The sequence below is a fragment of the Fusarium pseudograminearum genome, chromosome 3 (assembly GCF_000303195.2).
Source record: "Fusarium pseudograminearum CS3096 chromosome 3, whole genome shotgun sequence".
Classification (NCBI taxonomy): domain Eukaryota; kingdom Fungi; phylum Ascomycota; class Sordariomycetes; order Hypocreales; family Nectriaceae; genus Fusarium; species Fusarium pseudograminearum.
In genome coordinates this window covers 95,819-118,663 of record NC_031953.1, presented here as the reverse complement: position 1 = coordinate 118,663, position 22,845 = coordinate 95,819, and the positions used below count along the sequence as shown (strand labels likewise).

General features: G+C 45.9%; 9 protein-coding genes across 9 annotated transcripts, besides 6 other annotated features; 5 read left to right on the top strand and 4 right to left on the bottom strand.

The window, feature by feature from the left end:
* Nucleotides 1-1,447: 1,447 nt before the first annotated feature.
* On the top strand, nucleotides 1,448-2,558 carry FPSE_12401 (uncharacterized protein; the record flags this gene model as incomplete). Its single annotated transcript, XM_009265518.1, has 4 exons — nucleotides 1,448-1,503; nucleotides 1,610-1,880; nucleotides 1,942-2,050; nucleotides 2,110-2,558. The coding sequence occupies 4 exons, from the start codon at nucleotides 1,448-1,450 to the stop codon at nucleotides 2,556-2,558; spliced, it is 885 nt and encodes a 294-aa protein (XP_009263793.1).
* Nucleotides 2,469-2,507: a microsatellite.
* Nucleotides 2,559-2,847: 289 nt separating the features above from the next.
* FPSE_12402 (uncharacterized protein) lies at nucleotides 2,848-4,074 on the bottom strand (the record flags this gene model as incomplete). The annotated part of the gene is made up of 2 exons (XM_009265519.1): nucleotides 2,848-3,238; nucleotides 3,296-4,074. The coding sequence occupies 2 exons, from the start codon at nucleotides 4,072-4,074 to the stop codon at nucleotides 2,848-2,850; spliced, it is 1,170 nt and encodes a 389-aa protein (XP_009263794.1).
* A 1,571-nt stretch (nucleotides 4,075-5,645) lies between these two features.
* On the top strand, nucleotides 5,646-6,158 carry FPSE_12403 (uncharacterized protein; the record flags this gene model as incomplete). The annotated part of the gene is made up of 2 exons (XM_009265520.1): nucleotides 5,646-5,821; nucleotides 6,023-6,158. 2 exons carry the CDS (start codon nucleotides 5,646-5,648, stop codon nucleotides 6,156-6,158), a joined length of 312 nt encoding a protein of 103 aa, XP_009263795.1.
* A 1,718-nt stretch (nucleotides 6,159-7,876) lies between these two features.
* Nucleotides 7,877-7,902: a microsatellite.
* A 79-nt stretch (nucleotides 7,903-7,981) lies between these two features.
* Nucleotides 7,982-8,440, top strand: FPSE_12404 (uncharacterized protein; the record flags this gene model as incomplete). The annotated part of the gene is made up of 1 exon (XM_009265521.1): nucleotides 7,982-8,440. The coding sequence occupies one exon, from the start codon at nucleotides 7,982-7,984 to the stop codon at nucleotides 8,438-8,440; it is 459 nt and encodes a 152-aa protein (XP_009263796.1).
* A 332-nt stretch (nucleotides 8,441-8,772) lies between these two features.
* Nucleotides 8,773-11,079, bottom strand: FPSE_12405 (uncharacterized protein; the record flags this gene model as incomplete). The annotated part of the gene is made up of 1 exon (XM_009265522.1): nucleotides 8,773-11,079. The coding sequence occupies one exon, from the start codon at nucleotides 11,077-11,079 to the stop codon at nucleotides 8,773-8,775; it is 2,307 nt and encodes a 768-aa protein (XP_009263797.1).
* Nucleotides 11,080-13,027: 1,948 nt separating this feature from the next.
* On the top strand, nucleotides 13,028-13,947 carry FPSE_12406 (uncharacterized protein; the record flags this gene model as incomplete). The annotated part of the gene is made up of 3 exons (XM_009265523.1): nucleotides 13,028-13,044; nucleotides 13,365-13,426; nucleotides 13,496-13,947. 3 exons carry the CDS (start codon nucleotides 13,028-13,030, stop codon nucleotides 13,945-13,947), a joined length of 531 nt encoding a protein of 176 aa, XP_009263798.1.
* A 143-nt stretch (nucleotides 13,948-14,090) lies between these two features.
* Nucleotides 14,091-16,356, bottom strand: FPSE_12407 (uncharacterized protein; the record flags this gene model as incomplete). The annotated part of the gene is made up of 8 exons (XM_009265524.1): nucleotides 14,091-14,589; nucleotides 14,640-15,050; nucleotides 15,101-15,338; nucleotides 15,390-15,416; nucleotides 15,472-15,703; nucleotides 15,763-15,797; nucleotides 16,177-16,238; nucleotides 16,307-16,356. 8 exons carry the CDS (start codon nucleotides 16,354-16,356, stop codon nucleotides 14,091-14,093), a joined length of 1,554 nt encoding a protein of 517 aa, XP_009263799.1.
* An 836-nt stretch (nucleotides 16,357-17,192) lies between these two features.
* On the top strand, nucleotides 17,193-20,458 carry FPSE_12408 (uncharacterized protein; the record flags this gene model as incomplete). The annotated part of the gene is made up of 6 exons (XM_009265525.1): nucleotides 17,193-17,400; nucleotides 17,453-17,472; nucleotides 17,523-17,630; nucleotides 17,686-18,161; nucleotides 18,213-18,423; nucleotides 19,064-20,458. 6 exons carry the CDS (start codon nucleotides 17,193-17,195, stop codon nucleotides 20,456-20,458), a joined length of 2,418 nt encoding a protein of 805 aa, XP_009263800.1.
* Nucleotides 20,459-20,614: 156 nt separating this feature from the next.
* FPSE_12409 (uncharacterized protein) lies at nucleotides 20,615-21,463 on the bottom strand (the record flags this gene model as incomplete). The annotated part of the gene is made up of 1 exon (XM_009265526.1): nucleotides 20,615-21,463. The coding sequence occupies one exon, from the start codon at nucleotides 21,461-21,463 to the stop codon at nucleotides 20,615-20,617; it is 849 nt and encodes a 282-aa protein (XP_009263801.1).
* A 910-nt stretch (nucleotides 21,464-22,373) lies between these two features.
* Nucleotides 22,374-22,415: a repeat region.
* Nucleotides 22,416-22,632: 217 nt separating this feature from the next.
* Nucleotides 22,633-22,675: a repeat region.
* Nucleotides 22,676-22,691: 16 nt separating this feature from the next.
* Nucleotides 22,692-22,720: a repeat region.
* Nucleotides 22,721-22,821: 101 nt separating this feature from the next.
* Nucleotides 22,822-22,845: a repeat region.

Genomic DNA, 22,845 nt, shown 5'->3' with positions numbered 1-22,845 from the left:
CAATTCAACAACAGGAGTGCAGGACCTCAGATTCAAAGTCAATTCGGAAAAGGCTCCGATGGACAAGTGATCTTTGCTTCGAGGCAAGATCGGAACGACAAGCGAGCTGACGATGACCTTGGTGGGCCGAATGTCATGCTACGAGCAGGCTTGGCTCAGGATGTCAAGATGACTGCAGTAGATGGCTCTTGGGGGACTAACAATATCAACTCGTTCCAGATTGTTGACAAGTGGGTAGTATGCCTCTTTAATCTATTGATACTGACTGTGGGTTTTCGTTCAGGGTTCTTTCTCCTCCCAGATCTTGCTCCAACACTGTCCACACTATTAAAGACACCCGACTTGTTGCTCTGAATGGCGCTTTGGTTAAAGCAGGTCTTTGGCCTGCTCTAGACGCCTCCCGGAATGTTACGTGTCTGGCTCCATCAACTCAAGCTTTCAAGAACGCGGGAAGCCCAGACGTTAAACTCTCCAAGCAAGACTTGGCTGGAGCGTTGCTGTAGGTTGCATGAACGCAATCCGCTGTGTCGACTAACAGAGCAAACAGGGCCCACACATTGAACGAAGTCACTTATTCCAATTATCTTCGAGATGGCCAGGTCGTTGGGACTCTGAACAACACCGAAGTTCGGGTTAGTATCAGAGGGAACGACATCTTCTTTAACAATGCCAAGGTTATTGAAGCAAATATTCTGACCAACAACGGTCTTATTCATATGTATGTCAAATCATTACAATATACAATCGGCGGCCTTCACTAACCTCGCCAGTCTTGATTCTGTCATCGAGGAGGGAGGTAAACCCAGTAGCAATGGCACCAGCACTGGTACGGCAACGGATAAAACGGCATCTGCCACATCGAGTGGACAGGGACCGACTTCTACTTCCGGCAATGACTCACCTGAGCAGGGAAACTCTGGAATGGTTTTGTCTACTTGGTCTTTTAATTATCTCATAACAGCTTTCGTCCTTTTCGGCATGCTATGATAACTGTTTGACTTAGTCAATTAGTCTACTATTTACGATCAATTTCTACCCATGTTGTGTACCACCCATGTTATGTCCACTCTTATTTGCAATTGGCATTGTGAGACGCAATGTGACTGCCCTATGGAACTTCTATGGTTCAATACAACAAGTCAATCCATTTTTATATTTTTCATGCCCTAATTTAACAAGTGCCGAATTAATTCGGACTAAGCAACGTTACCAGATGAAGCCAACTTTTGTGACACTAGACAGACTTGACTCTTAGCGTTGATTGGGCTGATCGGAAAATGGCTGCCATAAGGCCTGCCAAGTAAATGCACAGCCTCACGTGAATCAGCTGAGCTGACACGCGAGGCCTCACTGAAACTTGGCATGTCTTCCTTTCAAACTTCAATATCAGCTATTCCAGTTACCTTGGTTCTATTTGTCTACTGAAGCGTTTTACTCTTCAGACGTCATGGCTGATCCGGAAGAAGAGACGGAGCGCAAGAGGGACAAGGTGGGAGACTTCATGTATGCGCTATTTCCCTATCGTTCTCGACGTCATTCCAGTCTAAATGACGGCTTCGCACCCTTCCCGTCCCGGACCCTGGCTCAATAACTGACAATACAATTACAGGAAGAAGAGCTTGAACAAGGGCGAGATCGCTCTGAAGCATGCTGTGGGTCTTGGGGGCCAGCCCAATGTGGTCCCAGTGACGCAACCCGTTGTCCATGGACCACCCCGGCCAGTTGAAGTTGGCTGGCATCCAGTTGGCGGTTTTGCGGGGAAGTGGTTTGCAGAGGAGACTGGATTGGGTAAAATGATTACAGAAAAGATCAACAGATATCCAGATCCGACACAACACTGGGCAGTCTTGGTTGGCGACTATGCACATCAACTTTGGATGGTAAGTATTCGTTCGTATCAGCACTTAACACACAACGTGTAAACTCATAATACCACAAAAGGACGAGAATTTCGATGTCATTTACACGAATGCCAAAGTTAATCGGGATGAGTGGCGCACTTTTCCAGTCGGTGAAACGCGCTTTAATGACGATGCATTGAGGAGAGCTGGTAAGTCGCTGATCAATCTACCATACATAGCTTTATCCATGCTCAGACTACGATTGCAGGTGAATCTGTAATCCAAAGCATTAGGGAAAGGCAGCCTACTTACAACCTCATCACCAACAACTGTCAGACATATGTGCTGCAGCTTCTCGATGCTATCAAGGTTGGTGTGAACAAAGAATTCGGCACAACATTGGCCGTCTACGAGAGGGTCTTTGGCCCAGGCAAGATCAAAGACCTATTCGAGGGTGAAGAACCACCCGAAGGACATCAGCAGCAGCAAATAGAGCCAGGACCAGACGCAAGACCAGACGCAGGATCGGATGCAGGACCAGGACGATCAGACACAGTCAATCTAGCACAGGATGTCATGAACCAAAACACAACTCAACTCGACACGGGGAGGGAGATGGAGAGACACGAAGATGAAAAGAAGGAGAAGGAGAAGAAGAAGAAGAAGGGTTTCTTTTCCCAACTTAAAGCAAGATCGTGGTCTTCTAAAGGTCAATAATCACAGACTCGTCGAAGGAGTGTCTCGTACCCAGTATCGCTATTTGGTACCGTTCGATCAAAGCATGACCGGTACATCCCCGAACCACGTTAGACCAGCTTGCTCAACTAGACCAAGGATAATTGTTTCTTGCAAATGTAACAAAGCTATTTTTAATACTTTATCATTAGACTGGGACTCTATTCCTGTAGATATTTCCTACTGTACTCAAAGCTTCTATCCCAACTGTAGACCCAATATGCTAGACCAACATGCTTTCAATGCGCCTTTCTATTTTACAATTCCCAAATCACCAAGAAAGATCCTTTTGAATCTTATCACACGAGAGGCCAGAACATGAAGAGAAGAGGCTCGTATCCTGCTCAGTCTTGGTAGCAGATTTGTCGAGGATCTGTTGCGCAGGTCGAATCTCTCGTCCAGCGATACCCTCAAGCTTGCGGTGGTGTTCAACTAGTTGATACACCTGGTTTTGGAACTGGAGGGGGGTCTGGTCAACAAGCACACCTGCTCGGAGGTTCTTCTCTGCTGGGGCTTCATGTTCGCTGGCGGTTTGCTGTAGGATCTCCTCGACCTTGGCAAATTCATCGCTGCTGGCGTTCTTGTGGCGGTAGATCTCATATTGGAGTTGAGACTTGGTGGCTGACGTGGGAACACATCTCAAGAGGAAGAAGAAGTGGGGCCTGGTATGGTTAGTTATTGTTCTTTATAATTCTTAGAGTTGAGTTTCAAATACTTACGAGATAGTCATGGAAGCGTTGGGAAAGTAAAAGTCGCTGACGAGTGAAGTGCCCTTTTCCTGGACCTCGGCAGGGGCGTTGCTGTTGGCATTGGACTTGTCGGCAAGGGTCTTCCAGTTGAAGCTGCTGGTATCCTGCTTGACGTGATCAAACGTGTAGTCGTCGAGGTTGAAAGAGCTGTAGCGGGCTGTTCGGTTGCTTTCATTCCAGGCAGTCTCAGGTTGGGTCTTGGCATCCATGTTGATCCAGACAAAGCCCTTTTCATCAACATGGGTGTGCAGAGGGAACAGGCCGTTCTTGGATCGGTCAAATGCGGGGAGATCTTGGTAGAGAGGAGCCTTGGCAAGCTGTCCGTTCATACCATAGGACCAGCCGTGGTACTTGCAAGACAGGACATTGTTCTGGCCATTATCCTTGACCACGACTGGGAAGGCTCGGTGACGGCAGATGTTGTGGAAACCCTTGATTGTGCCCTCGGCATTGCGGATAAGGAAGAAGTCGAAGCCAGCTTCAGCGTAGCGGACCCAGGAGCCAGTCTGCTCGAATCGCATCTTGTGGGTGAGCAGGATCCATTTCTTGGAGAAGATGGCGCGTCGTTCAAGTTCATAGATGTCGTCAGACTTGTACCATGTTGATGGAAGAGGTTGTGTGAGTGGTGCGGCAGCAGGTATAGCTCTTGAGATGAGGCTTTCCTTTTGTGGTTTGGATAGTGTCTTCTTGGCGACCAGCGCGATAGCCGCAGCTATGGCGAAGAAGATAAGAGCACCAAGAGTCAGCATGCTGGTGTCGAGATGTGAGATTCCTCGTGATGTAAAGGAAGTAACTTCTTGGTGGCTTTACCGACAAGTTCAATTGGGATTTCTTAGTGGGCACAGCAAACTATATATTGTTTTGTCTGTTGTCCACTTGGACAGCTGACCATTATCCTCATGCCAGACGCCACGCACCTTGAAACAACGATAAACCGACCAAAGATAGCGGACAACTGCAGAGTTTCCGGTCATGTGATCGGTGATAAGACGACCAGCTCTAGTTCCAACGACAAATAAAGGTAACTGGATTGGATACGCGCCAAGTGGACCATGGAGTTTGTTTCCGTTCTCGAACGGTTCTTTGCCGTCAACCCCGGGTCACATCGATATCGAATATGCATATCCATCTCTCCCAGGTAGTAGTGACGCATCAGCTGGGTGAAGCCATCCGCGGTAGTTGTATCACTACTTCCTATCATGGCTCTAGGTTATCTTCCCCGCATCGTCTATCTCCGCATTTCGCTTCACGAGATACCGGACTCTTGTGTCCGTGCCCGATGTCCGGTCCCCGGTATCGTGACGCAACCTTGATCGGCATCGGTAAATCCCAGCCGCTTGCGGGGTTTTGCTATCTGTCGCCAACCACCTTCCTGTCGATCCTCAACGTGACCCGCGACATGGCATTTGGACGTCTTCTAGATTTTCGACGTGGCATTTTTGTATTCGCGTCTCTTGTTCTGGTCTTGTTCTGGTCTTGTTCTCGAAGTCTTGCTCCGATAATACAAGCTCGCTTAAAGTGATTTTGACGAGACGAGCGGCACCTCCGTGGTGCTGATATTCAACACAACCGGCAAGGATCGGTCAAGCCTTATCAACTTATTAAATTGTTAATCAACTTTGAGGAACCCGGGCCGGTTTAGATTGTCCACGTGCAGGCCACGTCGCAGCTTAGGGTTTCATTGTCCATTAACACAGCCGTTGGGCTACTATCAACGACTTGCTCTTACTTTCCACTTGGCAGCCACTGGGCTCAACTGCACCGCACTGCAGACTGAATACAAATATAAAATGACAGAACTTTACGTTGATCCCGTGGCACGATTGCATGAGACATCTAGAGAACTGTTTAAATAATGAAGGGTCTAGATTTGAATCTTTTACTCATTCGATCTTTGCATAGATACGAGCTTAACAGTAAGGGTCTAGATGTATGCAAGTGCTCATGTTTCTTGAGTCATGTCGTGTCATTTTCTGATTGACCTTTGTTGAAGTGTTCTAGACCTGTCTCTGGCCGAATTGGTGACCAACGTGACTAACCAGGGAAGGCGAAGAAAGGTCAGATACTCAATCTATTGACATGTATGTATAATTATGAAGTGTTCTCATCACTTCAATATGACATGTCAACTCTTGGTTATCTATATTTCTAGCGTAATATAGTGATAGATTCAACAAGCTATGATATAGCCTCCTGTTCCCTATCACTGAGCTGCATAGTAGATATATCGCTCTGTCTAATTGCTTTAGCAAAGTATTTAAGACTGGGTTTGCTATCCGCTCCTTTATGTCTATCTCTAACCTTGGACTGTTGATTAAAAATGCGCTCTGTTGTAACGGCTGATGCCGAGATTGGGGCAGGCAACTGGATAATGAATCAACTGGTAGCAATTGATGTCCCGCTGTGGGAATTGAATCAGAAATTAGCCTTGCCTTATCCCAATCACGGCAATCCTCACGATAGTCTCGACAATGGCCTCACTGCTTTGTGGACCCAGTAAAGGTCGCAGAATAGTTCACGTGAAGCCGCCAATACATGTCTTATCCATCGTTCAAGTAATTGCCAAAACCAGTAGTGTGTCTTCCTATCTGGGTTGATTTCACTCTTTGAACTGCCCTATTCGGTGATGACTACGATTAGCGACTCGTTCTGGATTAATCTTCTGGGATCAGAGACACCTACCTACTATCCATTCAGGTCTGCAGAGAACGTCATGCAGATCCACGCCAAGGTTGAACCTTGCTTTCAGTATACGATTATCTACAACAAAAAGATCGATCAGAGCCAGGTCGAGAAAAGATTCACCGCCTTATGCAAAGAGGATGTCCGCTAGTACTCTGAATAAATCTCACCAATGCATAAATCATCCCATGTCCAGCGCAGTGATGGTGGGGACAAGTTTAATTGCGAGCTGGCGAAATGGATCGTAGTCTTCCTCAAGAGGACTAGACTGGGACTCCATGGCTACTTTTCCAAATATAGCATGGCTGCAATGGTTTATCTTATCGATAAGCGTTATCTTTACTGCACATCGCCAAATCTGATACCCTATACCTCGACATTTATTAATTTTCGCTGTTTCTATCTGCTGTAGAGGAAGAAACTGTCACTTCTATGTGGGAAAAGTCGTGTCTATATTTAATTCAGGCAGTACTTGCTTAACCACGTACATTATTTTACTCAATTATTCGCGACAGTTGTTCTATTTAGACATAGAACACACCATAACTGCTGCTGTTCCTCCCGATGCACATAAGTGACACGCTCACTTGTTGATTAATACCCTCAATTGAAGTTAACCCAATTGGGAACTACTAGCTCACATACGACGTTACGGTGTAGATGATTCATGTCTCACAAGTGCAGTAGCAGTCTTCTCCAGTTCAAACGAATCACTCATAGCTAGTCCATGTGTCGTATGTGAACAGGTAACAGCCCAACGTTGTCACTAGATTGTTGCAATGGAACCCAACTCAAATCTATGCGTTACAATTCAATCTTAGCAAACTTCCAAACATCAAGTCCGAGCCTAGCCTCGAGGTAACGGTGACATCAAGGCCAAGAAGAAGGACACGAGCTCGCGCAGGAACACGGGACAGTTCCACATTCGGCACTAGGCTAGCTTCTCTCGGCGACCACGAAGTGACGTCTGGGCCCCCGCTCTAGCTCCTCGTGTTCCCAGACAGGTTTGGCTCGGTGGTTTTTTTGTTGAGCTTTCTCCATGGTCTGTGTTTTCTTCCATTGATGCGTTGGAAACAAGCGGAAATGAGCGCGTTGATGAGACAGAGCGGTGTCGAGAAGAAGAGACTTGCAACAATGCACTGAAATACACTCAATCACTATTGCATTTCGTCTAGTCCTTCCTTTTAGTTGGGTTGATGTTGAACTGTTTTGTCTTGATACTCACTTTAGTTATGCTTCTTTTCCTTGAATGCACAATGTCGTCACTCATGTGTGCTGTCCGATCATCCGGCCGAAAGCCATTTGCCAAGGTACCAGACGAAAAAGGTGAGCTGTTGCTGTGAGCTACTAGGTACAGCTTTGCTTTTTCGTCCAAGGGAATCACATCAAGTTGTCATTGTCTATACGGGTATAGCGGGGCTACAAGGGACGGGATAAAGCCCAAGAGTGGCGCCGAGAACGAGGTCAGACAAGTTTATCCACAGCATAGCCCAGTTTTTATCTAATTATAACCCGACCGCCTCGTCAATACGAGCTAAGCATAATATTAACAACCGAACCCATGCAATAATGAACAGCACAATGCACGTGCATTCGGTTGATCCGGCAGTTAGACACATACGGATACAATTTCATCAATAACCTGCTTAAACACAATCCCATTCTTGGTCTAGTACCCCCGCAGAAAATCACGAGGTTGAATTTCTCCGGACAAGACGATGGATCGTGCCTCGTATCGGCCATATTATGGCACAGCTAGTGGGCACACTAAGACTCGTATCTCGTCAGCGAACAGCAACCAGCCTTGTCAGGCAAGCATTCATCTACAGTCATAAAAGGCATCTCTTGTCCCGCTGTTTCCAATTCCAATCATCTCATCTCATCTCATCTCATCTACTCACACTCACACTCTCAACTCTCTCAACCAACAATCAACTCTCTCCCTCAAACTCAACACCAAAACCAACCATCAACATGAAGTTCTCCGCCCTCACTGCTGCCGCTGCCATCTTCGGCTCTGCTGCCGCTGCCAACAAGGCTGTCGTCATCAACGACTGTGCCACTGCCATCTATGTCCAGTCCGTTCCCTTCAACGGCGGCACTCCCGGCCCCTTGACCACCCTCAAGCCTGGCCAGCGATTCTCTGAGGACCTCCGCACCTCTGGCTCTACCATCAAGATTGCCGACACCCGAACTCTCAGCAAGCCTCTCTTCTTCGGCTACTCCTCCGACGCCAACAACGTCTACTACGAGCTCAACACTCAGTACGGCAACCCCTTCGCCACCCAGCACAACATCCTCAACCCTGGTGATGGCTGCCAGAAGTTCGACTGCAAGGCTGGTGACGCCAAGTGCTACAGCACCCCTGCCAGCAAGAAGAACTACAGCTGCCCCAACCCCGTCACTCTCTACGCCAAGATCTGCGCCAAGTAAACGACTGGCCAACAAAAGTCGATGCTCTTTACGAAGCATAGTTAATGACTGGCTCTTCTTTATAATTCCAACATTCAGTATATATATAATTAGACAACATCAAAGCTTACCGATAAGGTAGCTTTTTGTACATTGCAATACAAGCACATACATTTCTCTTCATAACCTACTGTCCCAGTTTACCTTTAATATTGTGAAATGTCTATAGAAGTGCTTGACTTGTGGAAAATAATTGCGTGTATTAATGTCGGCGCTTCTTGCTTGAAAGTCGCACCGCGAGTACAAAGAAAACATTAAATCTGAAATTAGTCCGTCGCCTTTTGCACCCCCAATCACTCATACCAGACCTTTTGTTGTCCCTTACTCTTGATCACAGACACCCGCTTGCCATTTGGAAAGACAGCAAGAGCATTCGGAGCATGGTTTACAGTAGACTCCAAAAGCAGTGGCTCTGTGAGTTGACCTTCTCTCCATTCCAGCGAAACCAGCCAGCCTCCCATAACTCTGATGTTGGTCAGCTTTCCGTTACTCCAAGACGAAGGCAAACTTGGCAGCAGATGTATCATGACGACTTGACTCGACAGTTCGTCAGGTCTGAGGTTAGACTGTATCAAGCACTCTGTCACACCAGCGCAACCCCCAAAATTGCCGTCTATCTGGAATGGAGGATGATTGTCCAACATATTGGGCAAGGCTGAAGTCTTTAGCAACATATCCATGTGCTCATCACATTTGGGCGGTTCTCTCAAGCGTGCGTAGAGGTTCAGCAGCCACGCTCTACTCCAGCCCGTATGCCCTCCTCCATGTTCAGCTCTTCTGGCAAGAGTCTTTCTTGCAGCTTCGACCAACGCGGGCGAAGAATCCAAGCTGATAAAGTCGTCAGGGTAGAGGCCGAAGAGATGAGATACATGGCGGTGCCCGGGCTCTGCTTCTTTATGGTCCTTTAGGCCCCATTCTTGTATCAGGCCACTCTTGTTGATACGAAAGGGCGGAAGTTTGCCGAGGGTAGCCATGACATCTTTCTGGAGAGGGTGCTCTTTGTTGAGAATACTTGTGCTCCAGATGAAACTTTCTAAAGCAATTCGTACAATAGTCATATCCATGACTGATCCTTCACAAAACGTCCCAGTTTCTCCCGACTCGGATATGAAACTGTTTTCCGGAGACAAAGATGGATTCGTAACCAGATATTTCCCGCATGCCGATGGGATCAAGAAATCAAGGAGAAACTGAATACACCCTTCAAGCAACGGAGCGATGCGGATATGAAGCATATGATCGTACTGGTATATCAACATCTTGACCACATCGATACAGAGCCAGACACCACCCAGAGGCCAGAGAGTCGCAGGCATCCAGCGATCTTGAGGGTCAGTATCCGCCCAGATATCTGTGTTGTGATGCGCGCACCAGCCTCTGCAGTTATACATCACCTTGGCTGTCCTCTTGCCCTTCTGGGCCATTCGCTCGATGTGGTCAATTAGTGGGACTGCGCACTCGATGAGGTTGCAAGATGCAGCTGGCCAGTAGTTCATTTGGAGGTTGATGTTGATTGTAAACTTGGATCCCCAAGGTGGCGCAAACGATGGATTCCATATGCCTTGCAAAGTTGCAGGAAGAGCCTTTGCTGACTTGCGACTTGATGAGATGAGCAGGTATCGACTGTAATTATGGTACAGCGCTATCAAGCCTGGATCTCTGTTGCTTTGTATCCTTTCATCGGTTGGAACATGGCTTGCGTCTGGCCACATGCGAAGTGCGGTTTTGCTAAAGAGTCTGCCATAGTCCTGGCGATGACGACTGACTAAATTTTCCCAAGGTTCTCGAAGAGCTGAGTTAACGTCTCTGAGTGCAGAGGCATCCGGGTTATAGGATCGATAAGTTGTATGCGCACCAATAGCAATGATGCATTCCTCTGTGTTGACGATCAGACAGTTCCCCACTACCTTGACATTTCCGTTGTTGGACTTGCATGAGACACCAAGAGCGAGAGCCAGTCGATTACTGTTCTTTCCACCTGGCGTCGCCTGAAGAATGATGTGATTGTCCTGTGCACGGATACTGTCCAGATACTCATTGGTTTCCCCTTCAACCTCACTCTGTCGATTTAAACGCACAACAAATCGTGTGGGTGCTGACGCTTGGAATCGGATGGCCAGGACATTATTCGGGAAACTTGCGATCACATCGCGACGATAAGTTACTCCTTCATAGTCATACTTTGTCGTGCTTTGAGAAGTGGCCAAGTCGAGATGGCGTTTATAATCGCTGACTATCCTCTCATCGTGACCAAACTCAATCGTGCACTGGCCCAACGGTTCATAGTGTCTCATACTGGCCGGCGTGGCAAAGAATGCCTCTCGTGCAAGAGCTTCAGCATCTTTATGCTTCTCATCGCGGATGAGCTGTCTCAGGGTTGCCAAATTACTGTACGCGTCCCGAGGTGTCCTGTCCTGTGGACCACCGTACCAAACGGAGTCTTCGTTGAGCTGCAGTAGTTCGGTGGATGCTCTTCCATAGACCATAGCTCCCAGCCGGCCATTTCCAATTGGAAGGGCCTCGGACCATGACGATGCGGGGGCAGCGTAGTGAAGGAGAAGGCTCTTGTCTGTGTTGGCTTTCTCAGACTCGTCATCCATTGTAGCTGACTAGACGTTGATTCAGGACGTGTCAATGGAGCTTAGTATATGGCTGAATGACTCAAAGTCACATAGGACTGTTTGACTCGAGACTGGTTGGTCAATTGGACTAATGATGATGATGATGTGATAAAATGGCTCAAGTACAGAAATCTCGGGTCCACGAAGTTAGCTCGTCTAATTTTCCCTGGTTCAGATGAATGAAATAGACCCAGTATGAGGTCATGTAGTCAGCGGAATTGCTCTTTAAGGTTGGCAGGGTTCCCCACTTCCCCAGACTTTAATGACATTAGTGTTGAAGGACAATGTGGGTTCTAGCAGGTTACTGGTTCATTTATTCCTAATTAAGTATTAGATATTCATATCACGAGTGACCCTGGCTTTCAGCAGAGTGCAGTATAGTAGCATCTTGAGTAACAAGTCTCCACTGTTTCTCAATCGACACTGGAGTCAGATAAACAGTCGATAGAATTGAAGCATAGACCCTCAACTTGGTGTACAGTCAGGTGACAGCCCGTGCATCTGACCAGAGTGCCCTTTGATGCGTGGAGCGGAACATATCAGAAGTTGTACACTGCTCAAGAGTTATTGTAATTTGAAGGCCAGTAGAGGCCTGAAGTAAGAGATCAATCTGATCGTGCAAAGCAACATGCATCTCAAAGATAGTTGCCACTGAACAATCTTTTGCAACAGTCGATACACAAATGATACATGTGTAGCAACTCGTGGTATCAATATATAAACATTATTAGCCTCAAAAACGGGTTGGATATTGTGAGTACATAATAGTGAGAATTGATAGTAGTATCACAACAACAATAAGCCACCAGTTACAAGGACAAGGCCTGGTCTCGAGGTCCCAATTTTGGATAATCATAGAGTTCCTTAATCCGGGTAAGGAAATTTGGTCTCGTTGCAGATACGGATCTGTTTATATCATGGTTGGTCCACTATCAAGAGTGCAATTAGCAGTGGCAACAACAAGAGCCCAGAATGACCATCGGAGCTTTTTGTCAATTGTGGCGTATAGAGGATTCCAGGATCCGGATAGTTTTAATTGTTTAAAAATGACATGAGCGAAAGACAATTGATTACGGGCGTAATGAAAGTAAAGGAATGCGAGAAGAGAGATCTTGATGGAACGGTGGCGTTTGGTGGCGGGATTTAGCAAGGATTCACAATCTCGTCTCTGCATCCGTAAACTTGGTAGTCCAATCACAGAGTTCAACATGATGCTGCTTCAGATCACTTGGTCCGTCAATGAAGGTTCATACAACCGTGATATCATGAATTATTTACTGTAAAAAGAAAGAATCCGACCTGTCGTCACTTCCGAGAACTCATTCTTTGGAATTTCAAGCCTCCCTCCCTTGCTTTTCGATGTGCGGCTGGCTCTATTCTTGTCAGAAATTAATACCGATATGTCTGTAGACTGGCATGGATTCATCATAGCGTGAACTTAAAACCCATTTTCGACCAAGCAACAGGGTGTGTGCCGTGTCACTGAATCTCTGCCACTTGATAGGCATTCATTCTTCGACAACAGATACGCAACGCATTGCTCCCTTTAACCTCATCCATATCCCTGACTCAAATGACAGTACGCGGTTAGACAGAAAGAGCTTCCATCACCAGTATTTCCATTACCAACAAGAACTATGGAGCATGATACCGCATTGATAGTATGCTTCTATTATCCTACGCCCAACCCCAACATGAAGCTCACCATTTTGGCAGATCGTCCAAGGAATACTTGTGATCCTCGCTCTATGCGTTGTTATCTTTCGATGCTGGACGCGGATTTGCTTTGAAAGAAGAACGCTTACCGTGTCTGATTATTTTGCCTGGATAGGATGGCTATTTGCTGTGGGATGGTTTGTGTCGTCGGCAATTGCTACGGATATAGTAGACAACAATCCAGTCACAGACGAAGAAGGCTTGGTGCACGATGTCAGATATCTCAAGGTACGTAAAATTCACTGCATGTCTCAACCCGACAATCACGAGCTGATACTGAGAACTTCAGACCGTCTTCATTGCCGAGTATTGCTTTGATATTGGAATATACTGGCCTAAACTCTCGATCACTGCCTTTTACTGGCGTCTCATACCTGATATCTTCCGACCTCTAAGGATAGCATTGTATGCAATCACAACATACTTGGTCTGTTGTATGATAGTTGCGTTCCTTTTAAACACACTGATTGCAGGCAACATATCAAACAATTGGTAAGAATCAACGTGATATGTTTATTGTTTAGCTTGCTAACTAGATAAACCACCAGGTCAATTGAGAATCAGTTACTTTCAGCATGGAACGCCTTCCCAAACTTCATTACTCAGTGGTGTATGAACTTCTCCACAGATCTACTACGCAAGTCTCATGAGCCCCCTCAAACATGACAATATCTGATAGCCTCAGTCTTTTGCTTCCCATTCTTCATCCTCCCTCAATTAATGCTTCGTAAAGAACAGAAGCTAGGCCTGATCGGAGTCTTTTCTCTGGGCGCAATTACGATAACTGTCAACCTCACGCGCTTCATCATCAACAACACAGCCAGCTTTCAACTTGACGATGCTTCCGGCAATACGCTATGCACAGCTGAGATGACAACCGCTGTGATTGTCGTTTGCCTTCCAGGCCTGAAGAAACTTGTCAAGCGCTCAAAATTACCTACAACAACGGACCGATCATGCCAATCTGGTACGGGGCTTTCAACTGGGAGTCACGCACCATACGAGTCACAGCAAATCACGCAGAGCTATGCAGAGTGGGGTGTGAAGGACAGTGAGATTGAGTTAATTCCTGAAGGCGAGGAATATCTTCGTATGCCTGATCTGGTCTTCTTGAAGGGCCAAGACCCGTAGTGGATAAATCGAAGTCAGGAGGAGCAGGGTCTATTCCACAATAGTAAATCACAGTGTCATCAATAATGTTTATTTGGTTATCGTCAGATTTATGTTGGCATACATATTGCAATTTGCGAATCAAGATCATGTCGCCGGATAATTCAAGCAACCTTGGTAATCTTGAAACCACCGGGAAATCGTGTCTGGAAAACGCCTTCTGGATCGTACTTCTTGGCCACCTTTCGGATAAACTCAACATTCTCCGATCCATAGGTTGAGAGAGGGTCCTGGGTAAAGTCGGCGTAATTGAGATACTCCCACTCCACAGCGGCATCTTCATCAACACTGTACTGCTTCATTGCTTGACGGAACTTTACCATACGCTCACGCGCAAGCTTTTCTTGCTCAACGCCGTTTATCATATGCTGCACCTGGAACATAACAGCATTGTCCTTCTCGCGATCGAGACCGACGACATTACCGCCTCGCTCAAGCGAGTGCTTAGAGAAGACAGTGGGCATGGCCTGGAAAATGGCGTGACAGATGAAGTCTCCATCTGGAGACTGGGCTTTCCAGTCACTGACAAATTGCTTGTGGAGTTCAAGAGCCTTGTTGTACATGGAAAGCTTGTTCTTGAAGGTGATGGCGAACCAGACATTTCTGACTCGGATTAGTACCCCATTTCTAGCCACAGGGGGAAAACTACTCACCGGTATCCAGCCACGAGTTCGAGCTCAACTGTCATGTTGCGATGGGAGTCCTTGCGCAGATTGGAAGTTTCATACGGGATCTTCCAAAAAGGATCCAGGGCCTTAGGCGAGGCAACACCAGTTGTATCCTCATACGAGACCGTTATGCCTATTTTTCCAGCTTGAGGAGTGTAGCTCCAAAAGGGAATAACAGATCCATCTTGGTAATCCTCGATGGTGTCAGTCCAGTTTTTATAAGCTTCGACGTGGGCATCTGTTGTTTGGGTCGTGTACGTGACGAGGCCACCCCAAAGGAGAGGAGCGTCGAAGGCCTGTAAATCGAAGCGGGTGACGATTCCGAAGTTGGTTGATCCACCTTTGAGAGCTTTCCAAAGATCGGCATTTTCGGTCTTGTTGGCATTGACGATGCGTCTAGGCGAGTGTCAGTTGGAAACGACGTGGACAAAACATGCAATGCTTACCCGTCACCAAGGACAACCTCAAAGTTGACGACTTGGTCACATCCGAAACCATAACGGGCAGTATAAAAAGTGTTGCCACCGCCCGTCAAGAAACCGGCGACGCCGACAGTTGAAGTGCGACCACCAGCAGCAGTGACGCCGAAAGGCTCGAGGGCTTCATAAACATCCCGCCAGATGGATCCAGCTTGAACATGAGCAACCTTTGTCTCCTTGGTATACGTGGTCTTGTTCATCAATCCTATACGCGGTTAGGTGTTGTCACAAGTAACCGAGGTAGAAATGCACATACCTAGATCGATGGTAACGCCATCATTGACTACAGACAAGTTAGACACAGTCAAGTTCGATACGTTCAAAGGGGTGCAACATACTATTGTTAGCTCCCCAGACGGTGTGGCCACCACTGCGCACGGCAAGATTACAGGTGGTGTCTGGCACTAAAGTCTTGATAATGGCTGAGACATCCTCGGTACTCTCGGGCTGAACGATACAGTAAGGGTGTAACTGTGACGATACAGAGAAATAAGAGTCCGTGCGAGTCTTGTATCCCTCACTGCTGGGAGAGTAAACGTGTTTCAAACCCGCAGCTTCAAGTAAAGCACACTGAACAAGGGATGGTTAGGCATTAAGTTCCAATTCAAAACATGAGGCGTGTGACTTACACAGTTGTCGTTCTGCATGGCGGCAATCTCTGTAGCTGAGACAAGGAGCGTTGCAGCCCAACCAAAGACTGACGAAGTACTCGACCTCATATTAACATGGGACAGATGGTATGATCTGAGGGTGGCAGATAACGGCAGGAGAGGCGATGATCTGGAGAAAGGAGAAAAGAGCCTGTGCGACGGGCTTTCTTCTTTTGTGATTGCTCGCTCTGACCGTTTGGTGGACTTTTGAGCCCAGAACCTTGTCGATTGTTAAAAAGGGGAAAGAAAATGGCGCAAAAAAAAGCTCGGTTCTATGCAAATTAAGTTATCGCGTCACATTTTGACAGGGCATTGTAGTGATATAAACGGATATTCGTAATGGTCTAGTTATGCATGCTTGCTCATCCCGGTCCGTGAGTTGTAGATCCCTACCTGTACGGTAGTGAAGCTCCTGGGGCTGAGTCTGTAGTGTGTTCTTGGAAGACGCGCCAGTACTGCGAGGATTGAGTATACTGGTTCACAATTACGCTTACAAGCAATCCTGATCAAGCCACCGTCTTACAACTCGTTGAAGAACGAGGCAGGAAGAACTTTCTGTGACTTTTTACACATAATTTCAAGGTTCTGACTTAAGATTCGGTTTACCCGCCAACAGAGTTTGCAAGGGTCCTGTACTCAAACAGGGGGAAACCAACAGAATGGCTCTTGATGCTGCAACGCTGAAGCAGTTCTATAAAAGTTATTTGTGTTCACAGACCAAAATATCTAGACCTGAGTCAGAGTAAGAAGCTGGATAGACTAGTAATTACAATCAAGTTAAGCTTAAATATAAAACACACACGTTGCGCTATGGATGTTAATGTTATCTCAATCGTTTGAGTAATGATTTCAACCCTTGTCATTCCTGTATCGGCAGTTGCAATTGGCATTCCCTAAGTGGAAGAGCTGGCGGCAATCTCTGGAGAACAAGCTACAATCCCTGTCATTATCTCCTTCGCTGCCATGTACTTTGTAGTAATGGATGCTCTGTCATCTCCACAGGAACTCCACGTTGCCTCTTCTCTCTTTGGTCTTGTTGGTCTCTTGCATATCAGATCCAGAGCAAGTGAAGTTGCATTGATGGACGGCTTGTGAACTCAAACTTAGTCTCCGTACCCTGTCGAATATCTTCCGTTCTCCGTTCGCTTTTCTCCTGCTACGTCGACTGGGATAATATACAACATAACAAATAGTTTCCATGGCCCCCCTTGTTATATTCGAAGTTTATATCAACACAGCCTGTCCTATGTAAAGCCTTGCTGCCCTTTGCGACCGGAGGTCCAAAATAACTTTATCGGCTTGTTTTTCTTTCTCATGCTGTGTCGATATATCAAGTAGCCTTGATGGCAGTTTGACACCCGAATACCAGCTTTTCTTATTCCTGAAACCCGACTAGACCATTCTTTCTAATGTCGTTCCCCGTTGTAAATGGCGTCGAGGTAGCAGTTGCACCACCTGCTGGGTACCAGGTCGACTTCGGCAACCCTGAGACGGATGGGTCGATGGTTAGAAATGCCTATTGGATCTTCGGAATGGAGTTTGCGTTTGCGACGGCCTTTTTGGGGCAGCGCATGTATACCAACGGTGTGATCCTGCGCAAATTCATGATTGATGATTGTAAGTTGGTGATGTCCATACTGTCTTGAATACAAACTAACGTGGGTTGCAGATCTGATCCTTTTCGCATGGGTAGGCTGATGGAATATGCATCTAACAACGTCCGCTAACTGTCTGAACAGGTCCTTTCAATAGCCGCTCAATCATTTCTTCTTGATGCCTACCGTCGAAAGCTTCTTGGTGTTCATGCCTGGGAAATGCCCGTTGACAGCAACACCGAATCTGCTCTGGTATATCTTCAACCCTCGAGACAAGGAGATCAACAGTTATACTAACCGTCTACAGCTTGTTATGTGCACAACTCTCACATATATTCCTACGACAATTCTATCGAAACTGACGCTTTGCTTCTTCTACTATCGACTCTCGCCAGCAAGGTGGTATCAATACTCGGTCTACGTTACAGGAATTATTTGCACAACGAGTCTAGTCGGCATTTGGTTCAGCGTTCTCTTCGCCTGTAAACCTATCGCGGCGGGTTGGGACGTGAGACTATCTGCCAATGCTACTTGCATCAATCGACCTCCCATTTACATAACGCAAGCTGCCTTTGGCTGCATCACAGACGTTATGCTTCTGATATTACCTATTCCAACTGTCCTCGGGCTGCAAATGTCTACACGACAGAAGTTCGGAGTACTTGGCTTATTTGCCATTGGCTCAATCACCCTCGTCACATCCGTCGTTCGATTGGTGTTACTACTGCCGAGTGTATCGAACCCAGACCAGAGTTGGTCCTTGGCAGAAGGTTGCCTATGGGTGTAAGTTGCTCTCTCCAGATCTCTACTGTGATAACTGACTGAATATTGTAGCATCATCGAAGCCAATCTGTTGATCATGTGTGGTTCCCTCCCTACTCTTCGGGTTTTCCTTAAAAACGTCGCACCTCGGGTTCTCGGTGACAAAAGCCAAAGTAAACCAAGCGAACAAAATAGCGCCAGTGCAAGCTTTGGGCTACGAACGTTTGGTGGTTCAAATGGGCCGCGGCGGAAGTTTGACACCCTTGTGGAACTAGAGCACGATGTACATTTCAACGGAACCAGCTTGAGGCCTGAAGGAATGGGCAAAACAGACGTGAAAGTCTTGAGTGGCCAGTCAAATGAGTCACTTATGAATCATGGTCCGACTGGGGATAATAATAGTGAGGATGGGATACTGCAGACGCGCACGACAACAGTTCGATATGACTATCCATAGTTCGGATTCAGACATATAATTGCTGTAATCCACAGATCGGTCGAAAGACAGGATATTATTTAATTTCTATACAAGCCTTAACACATCTGTGCTTCTGAGACATTGAAGAGCAGGTAAACGTGATGTAGAAGGACAATAGTGCGTACGTTTTAGACACTATTTGACCCCTTGCATTAAATCCCATTCTAAGAATGCCACTTGTCCAATTCTCCCCCTTGCTGGACTCATTCCTTTGATCTCCCACTTCAGGATCTGTCCTCATTTCTACCATTTTCTCTACGACATTGAATCAACATCTCAAAATGACATTGTCAGTCGCATGGTGGTCAGTCATACTAAAGTGGCTATTGATTGCCAGTGCGATCATCTTATCTATCTTTGCTTTTCACCACGCACTTAATCCAACGGTAGGCATGCGACCTCATTCATGATGATTCAAATCTGACCATACCAAATTACATTGTAGAATATTATTGGAGTCGCCCAGTATCAGAGACCGACAAGTAACCATGTTTCAAAGACGTCTAGACTGCACTACCTTATTCCCGCGTCCGAACCCACGCTGAACCTCTGCGCAAATATTATATCTGTACTTGCCAATCGATATCCGGTCCCTTCTATAATTGGTTACAAAGGTAAAGATGAGTTCGATGCAAAGGTTGCCCATATTGCAAAGCTTCACAGCATCTCACGATACTTGAACGGGCCTGCTGGGGAATACAGCGACGACCTGGTTATTGTCGCAGATGGTCATGATGTACTGGCCCAACTACCTGCCGAGGTTTTAATTCACCGATACTTCGAAATAATGGAGCGTCATGACCGTGTTCTTGCTGATCAATTCGGCCTTTCCATTGCCCAAGCTCATGAACAAGGTCTTCGCAAAACTCTTCTTTGGGGTGCAGACAAGTATTGTTTTCCGCGGGAACGCGATGAGCCACAGTGCTGGGCTGTTCCAGAATCGTTCCTCTCCCACAATGTCTACGGCAAACACACCCAGGACCGTAGCATGCGCTATGCTGATCCCAGACATCTCAATTCTGGCACTGTTATTGGACCTTTGGGTGATCTACGCGACTGCATTGATGCGGCACTGATCTTGATTGAGAATACATGGAATGCCACATTCAATCACCGGAACTCGGATCAATTCTACCTGGGCAAACTATATGCCCGTCAGGAAGTTAATCACACTATGGCCATCACTGGCGGTAGAATCCCAAACCTCAAGGGCACGCGAAAGCTTCCACAATTCAGCGGATTTGGTACTGAGCAAACGGACTATCACATGGCTGTCGATCATGAATCAGCCTTCACTTGTACTCAATGCGCCAATGTGGACTGGATGCGCAACATTGCGTTTGACCGTCCTGGGCACCGTAGTGTAGTGAAAGGCAACAGCTCGAAGAAGAAACATCCTTTCAAGCCTTTCACTATTCAAATGCCTGGTCTTGTCGTAAATGCTTTAACCAAGCTATACGATGCTATAGATCATGAACAGCCCACTGAAGAATGGATCAAAAGTGTACAGCTGGGCACCAACATCGCTACTGGGCATATCTATCCTCTCTACCACGGGACCTGCAGAAAGAGTAACTTTATGAGTAGATATATGGATCTCTGGCTGTATCCAATGTCCAGAAGACTGCTGGGAGCTGCTTCAAAGGCACTGGAGGCTAAGGAGCCTTTGACGGGGGGCATGGTTGATGGACGATACTGGGTATCTTCTCAGCATTATCCTCACGACGAGGATGGGCTACAAGGTCTTGGGGGTATATACACAGACGCTGAAGATAACATGGAATCTTTCATTCCTCTTACAGAGTTCTGTGATGGGTATTTAGAAGAGCTACTACTATAATTGCGTCTCGTGAATAAAGACTGATTGTTCTTTAGCTTTCAAGTGAGTCCTCACTATTAGTAAGTGCACTGCCAACATGAAGAGGATTGTGACTAATTTATGTACTTCACTATAGCTTTAATTAACTTGCCGAAAGCTCCAAAAACCGTGAATCTATCAATCTGAATACTGACCCTCCCAGGCAAAGCCCCTTGGTCCTTCTCCTGTACCTACACCTCCAGGTTCTAGCCAATCATTTATAGCCTTGGAAGCAGCCTTGGAATCAAAGGAATGCGGCCACCCATAGTCACGGTAAACCTGCCTTATATACTGTACATCAAGGTCCGTTCGCCATTCCACCGTTTGGCTATTCACCTCCTCCTCTGAAATCCTCTCATGGCGCTCCGGGACAGTCTCCGCCTCAATTGTAACCTTATCCTCTCCAGGAATCAGCTGCAATCTTTCATATTGATCCTTGAGCTTCGCAAAGAATTCTTCAACTGGGACAGAAGATAGTATATTCGCCTTCAACATGTCCTCGATTATTTCACAATCGTTGACAAGAAGCCACAGTCCGCGACCAAAACTCTCATATCCTTCAGCAATGAGGACAACATCGTCAGGGTCCTGCTCACTCTCCGATGACCAGAATTCCATGAAATCGTAGGTCTCTCTGTTCTTCTTAAAGTCGTCAGGGCTCCAGGCGGTTAGGTCGCAGAGTTTGGATTTGTAGTGGATGCGAGATTTGCCTTTGCTGTTGAAGTAAGGTAGATGACGCAAAACCTCGACAGCGTAGTCGGACTTTGTACCTCCGCAGGATTCTGATGTGATCTCTGGCCATCCAGTTGGTGGGGGGATCTTGAGCTCAGATTTGTCGTAGTTCAGTGTGGCCATGAACGAGTAGAAGTCGACAAACAAAGCCCCAAGTTCTTGCGGTGTCAATCGTGGCTCACTGGAACTCGATTCGGAGTCATATGACCCATCATCTGACAGAGGTGGCGGCGATAAGATATCATGACCACACATTTTGGAGAGAATGTTTTGAGTCTGAAAAATGTGGATGAATAAAGGAACGACAGTGGCCAAGAGGAAGGGGTATTTATAGGCAGCGATAAACATTCTGTCCTCCTGTCGTCGACGCTAGGCATAGCGTGTTTAGTGGAGTACGGCTGGATACCACCGTGATTGCTGGTCCTATTCCAGCCACCACATACGTCTGTTATCTGATTTGGATAACTGTAGTAAAATGGCATTAATGATTGCCCCTGTTGGCTTGGACACATTAAAAAGTGACTCAAATGCGCGAATAGCGCGCCACCACGGGCCGATGGCCATCGTTCCTGTGGTCGTTGGTAGAATTATGTGAAAGACACGGTTTTATATTGGAATGAGTAAAAACAGAAACTAAATAAGGTGTATGAGATCTTGTGATTATAGCAAGTTACAAGAGCAATCCATATAATAAAGAAAAACAAGACAGTTAAAGAGCATGGATAGAAGAATGTGTAAATTGCTCAAGGTTCTTTAGGCATTCTCATTCGCGCCTCACGATTGGAAGTGTAGCTGGTGGAAATAAAACCACCGAATGTTTATTTCCGTCACACTAATATGATCGAAACATGGGCCGAATTTCACCTGGTTTTAAATTGTTGGTTATGAGTTAGTGAGCTTGTCCAGATTCTATTATAGCAACCGTAATGAGAGTGCACATTAGTTTCCTAGATAGGTAGTACTCTACAACGAACCTTTGTTTTCAAACAAGGGGGTACCAACAATGTGGCGATAAGACGGCTCGGAAAGTTAGGCCGCCACTGCTGGGAACGAATGTTGATTTATAGTACTGATATGAACGGTCAATGCGCACATGCTAGCCGAACATTGATAATAAATTTGAGAAAAAGGAGTCCACATTATCTATCTAACCTGCTTATCTCTGTTAAAATTATTATTAAAATTATTATTAAATATATTATTATAAGGTGTTTATTATTAACTGATAGGGTAAGGTTAAGTTATATAGTATTATTTAATTGACTATAGAAGTAAGGTTTTACTTTATGCATTTAACTTTATATATAACTCTTATCTATATATATATACTATTTCTTTATAGTATATCTTTTATATATAAGACTTAAAGGTCTTAACTATAATAATAATTAGCCTTAACTCTATTAACTATTCCCTATAATAGCTTAAATTAATATAAAACCTTCTTTTTATTTATATATATTAAAAGCAGCTTAAATCCCCCTTTTACTTATAATTATAATTATAATATAACCTATAAAAAAGATCTTATAAATACTCCTTTTTTTATAGAAATTACCTTTAATAGCTTAAATTAAAAAGATATAAGACTATATAGCTAAATATAGCTAAAGTAATTATTATTAAAATTATTATTA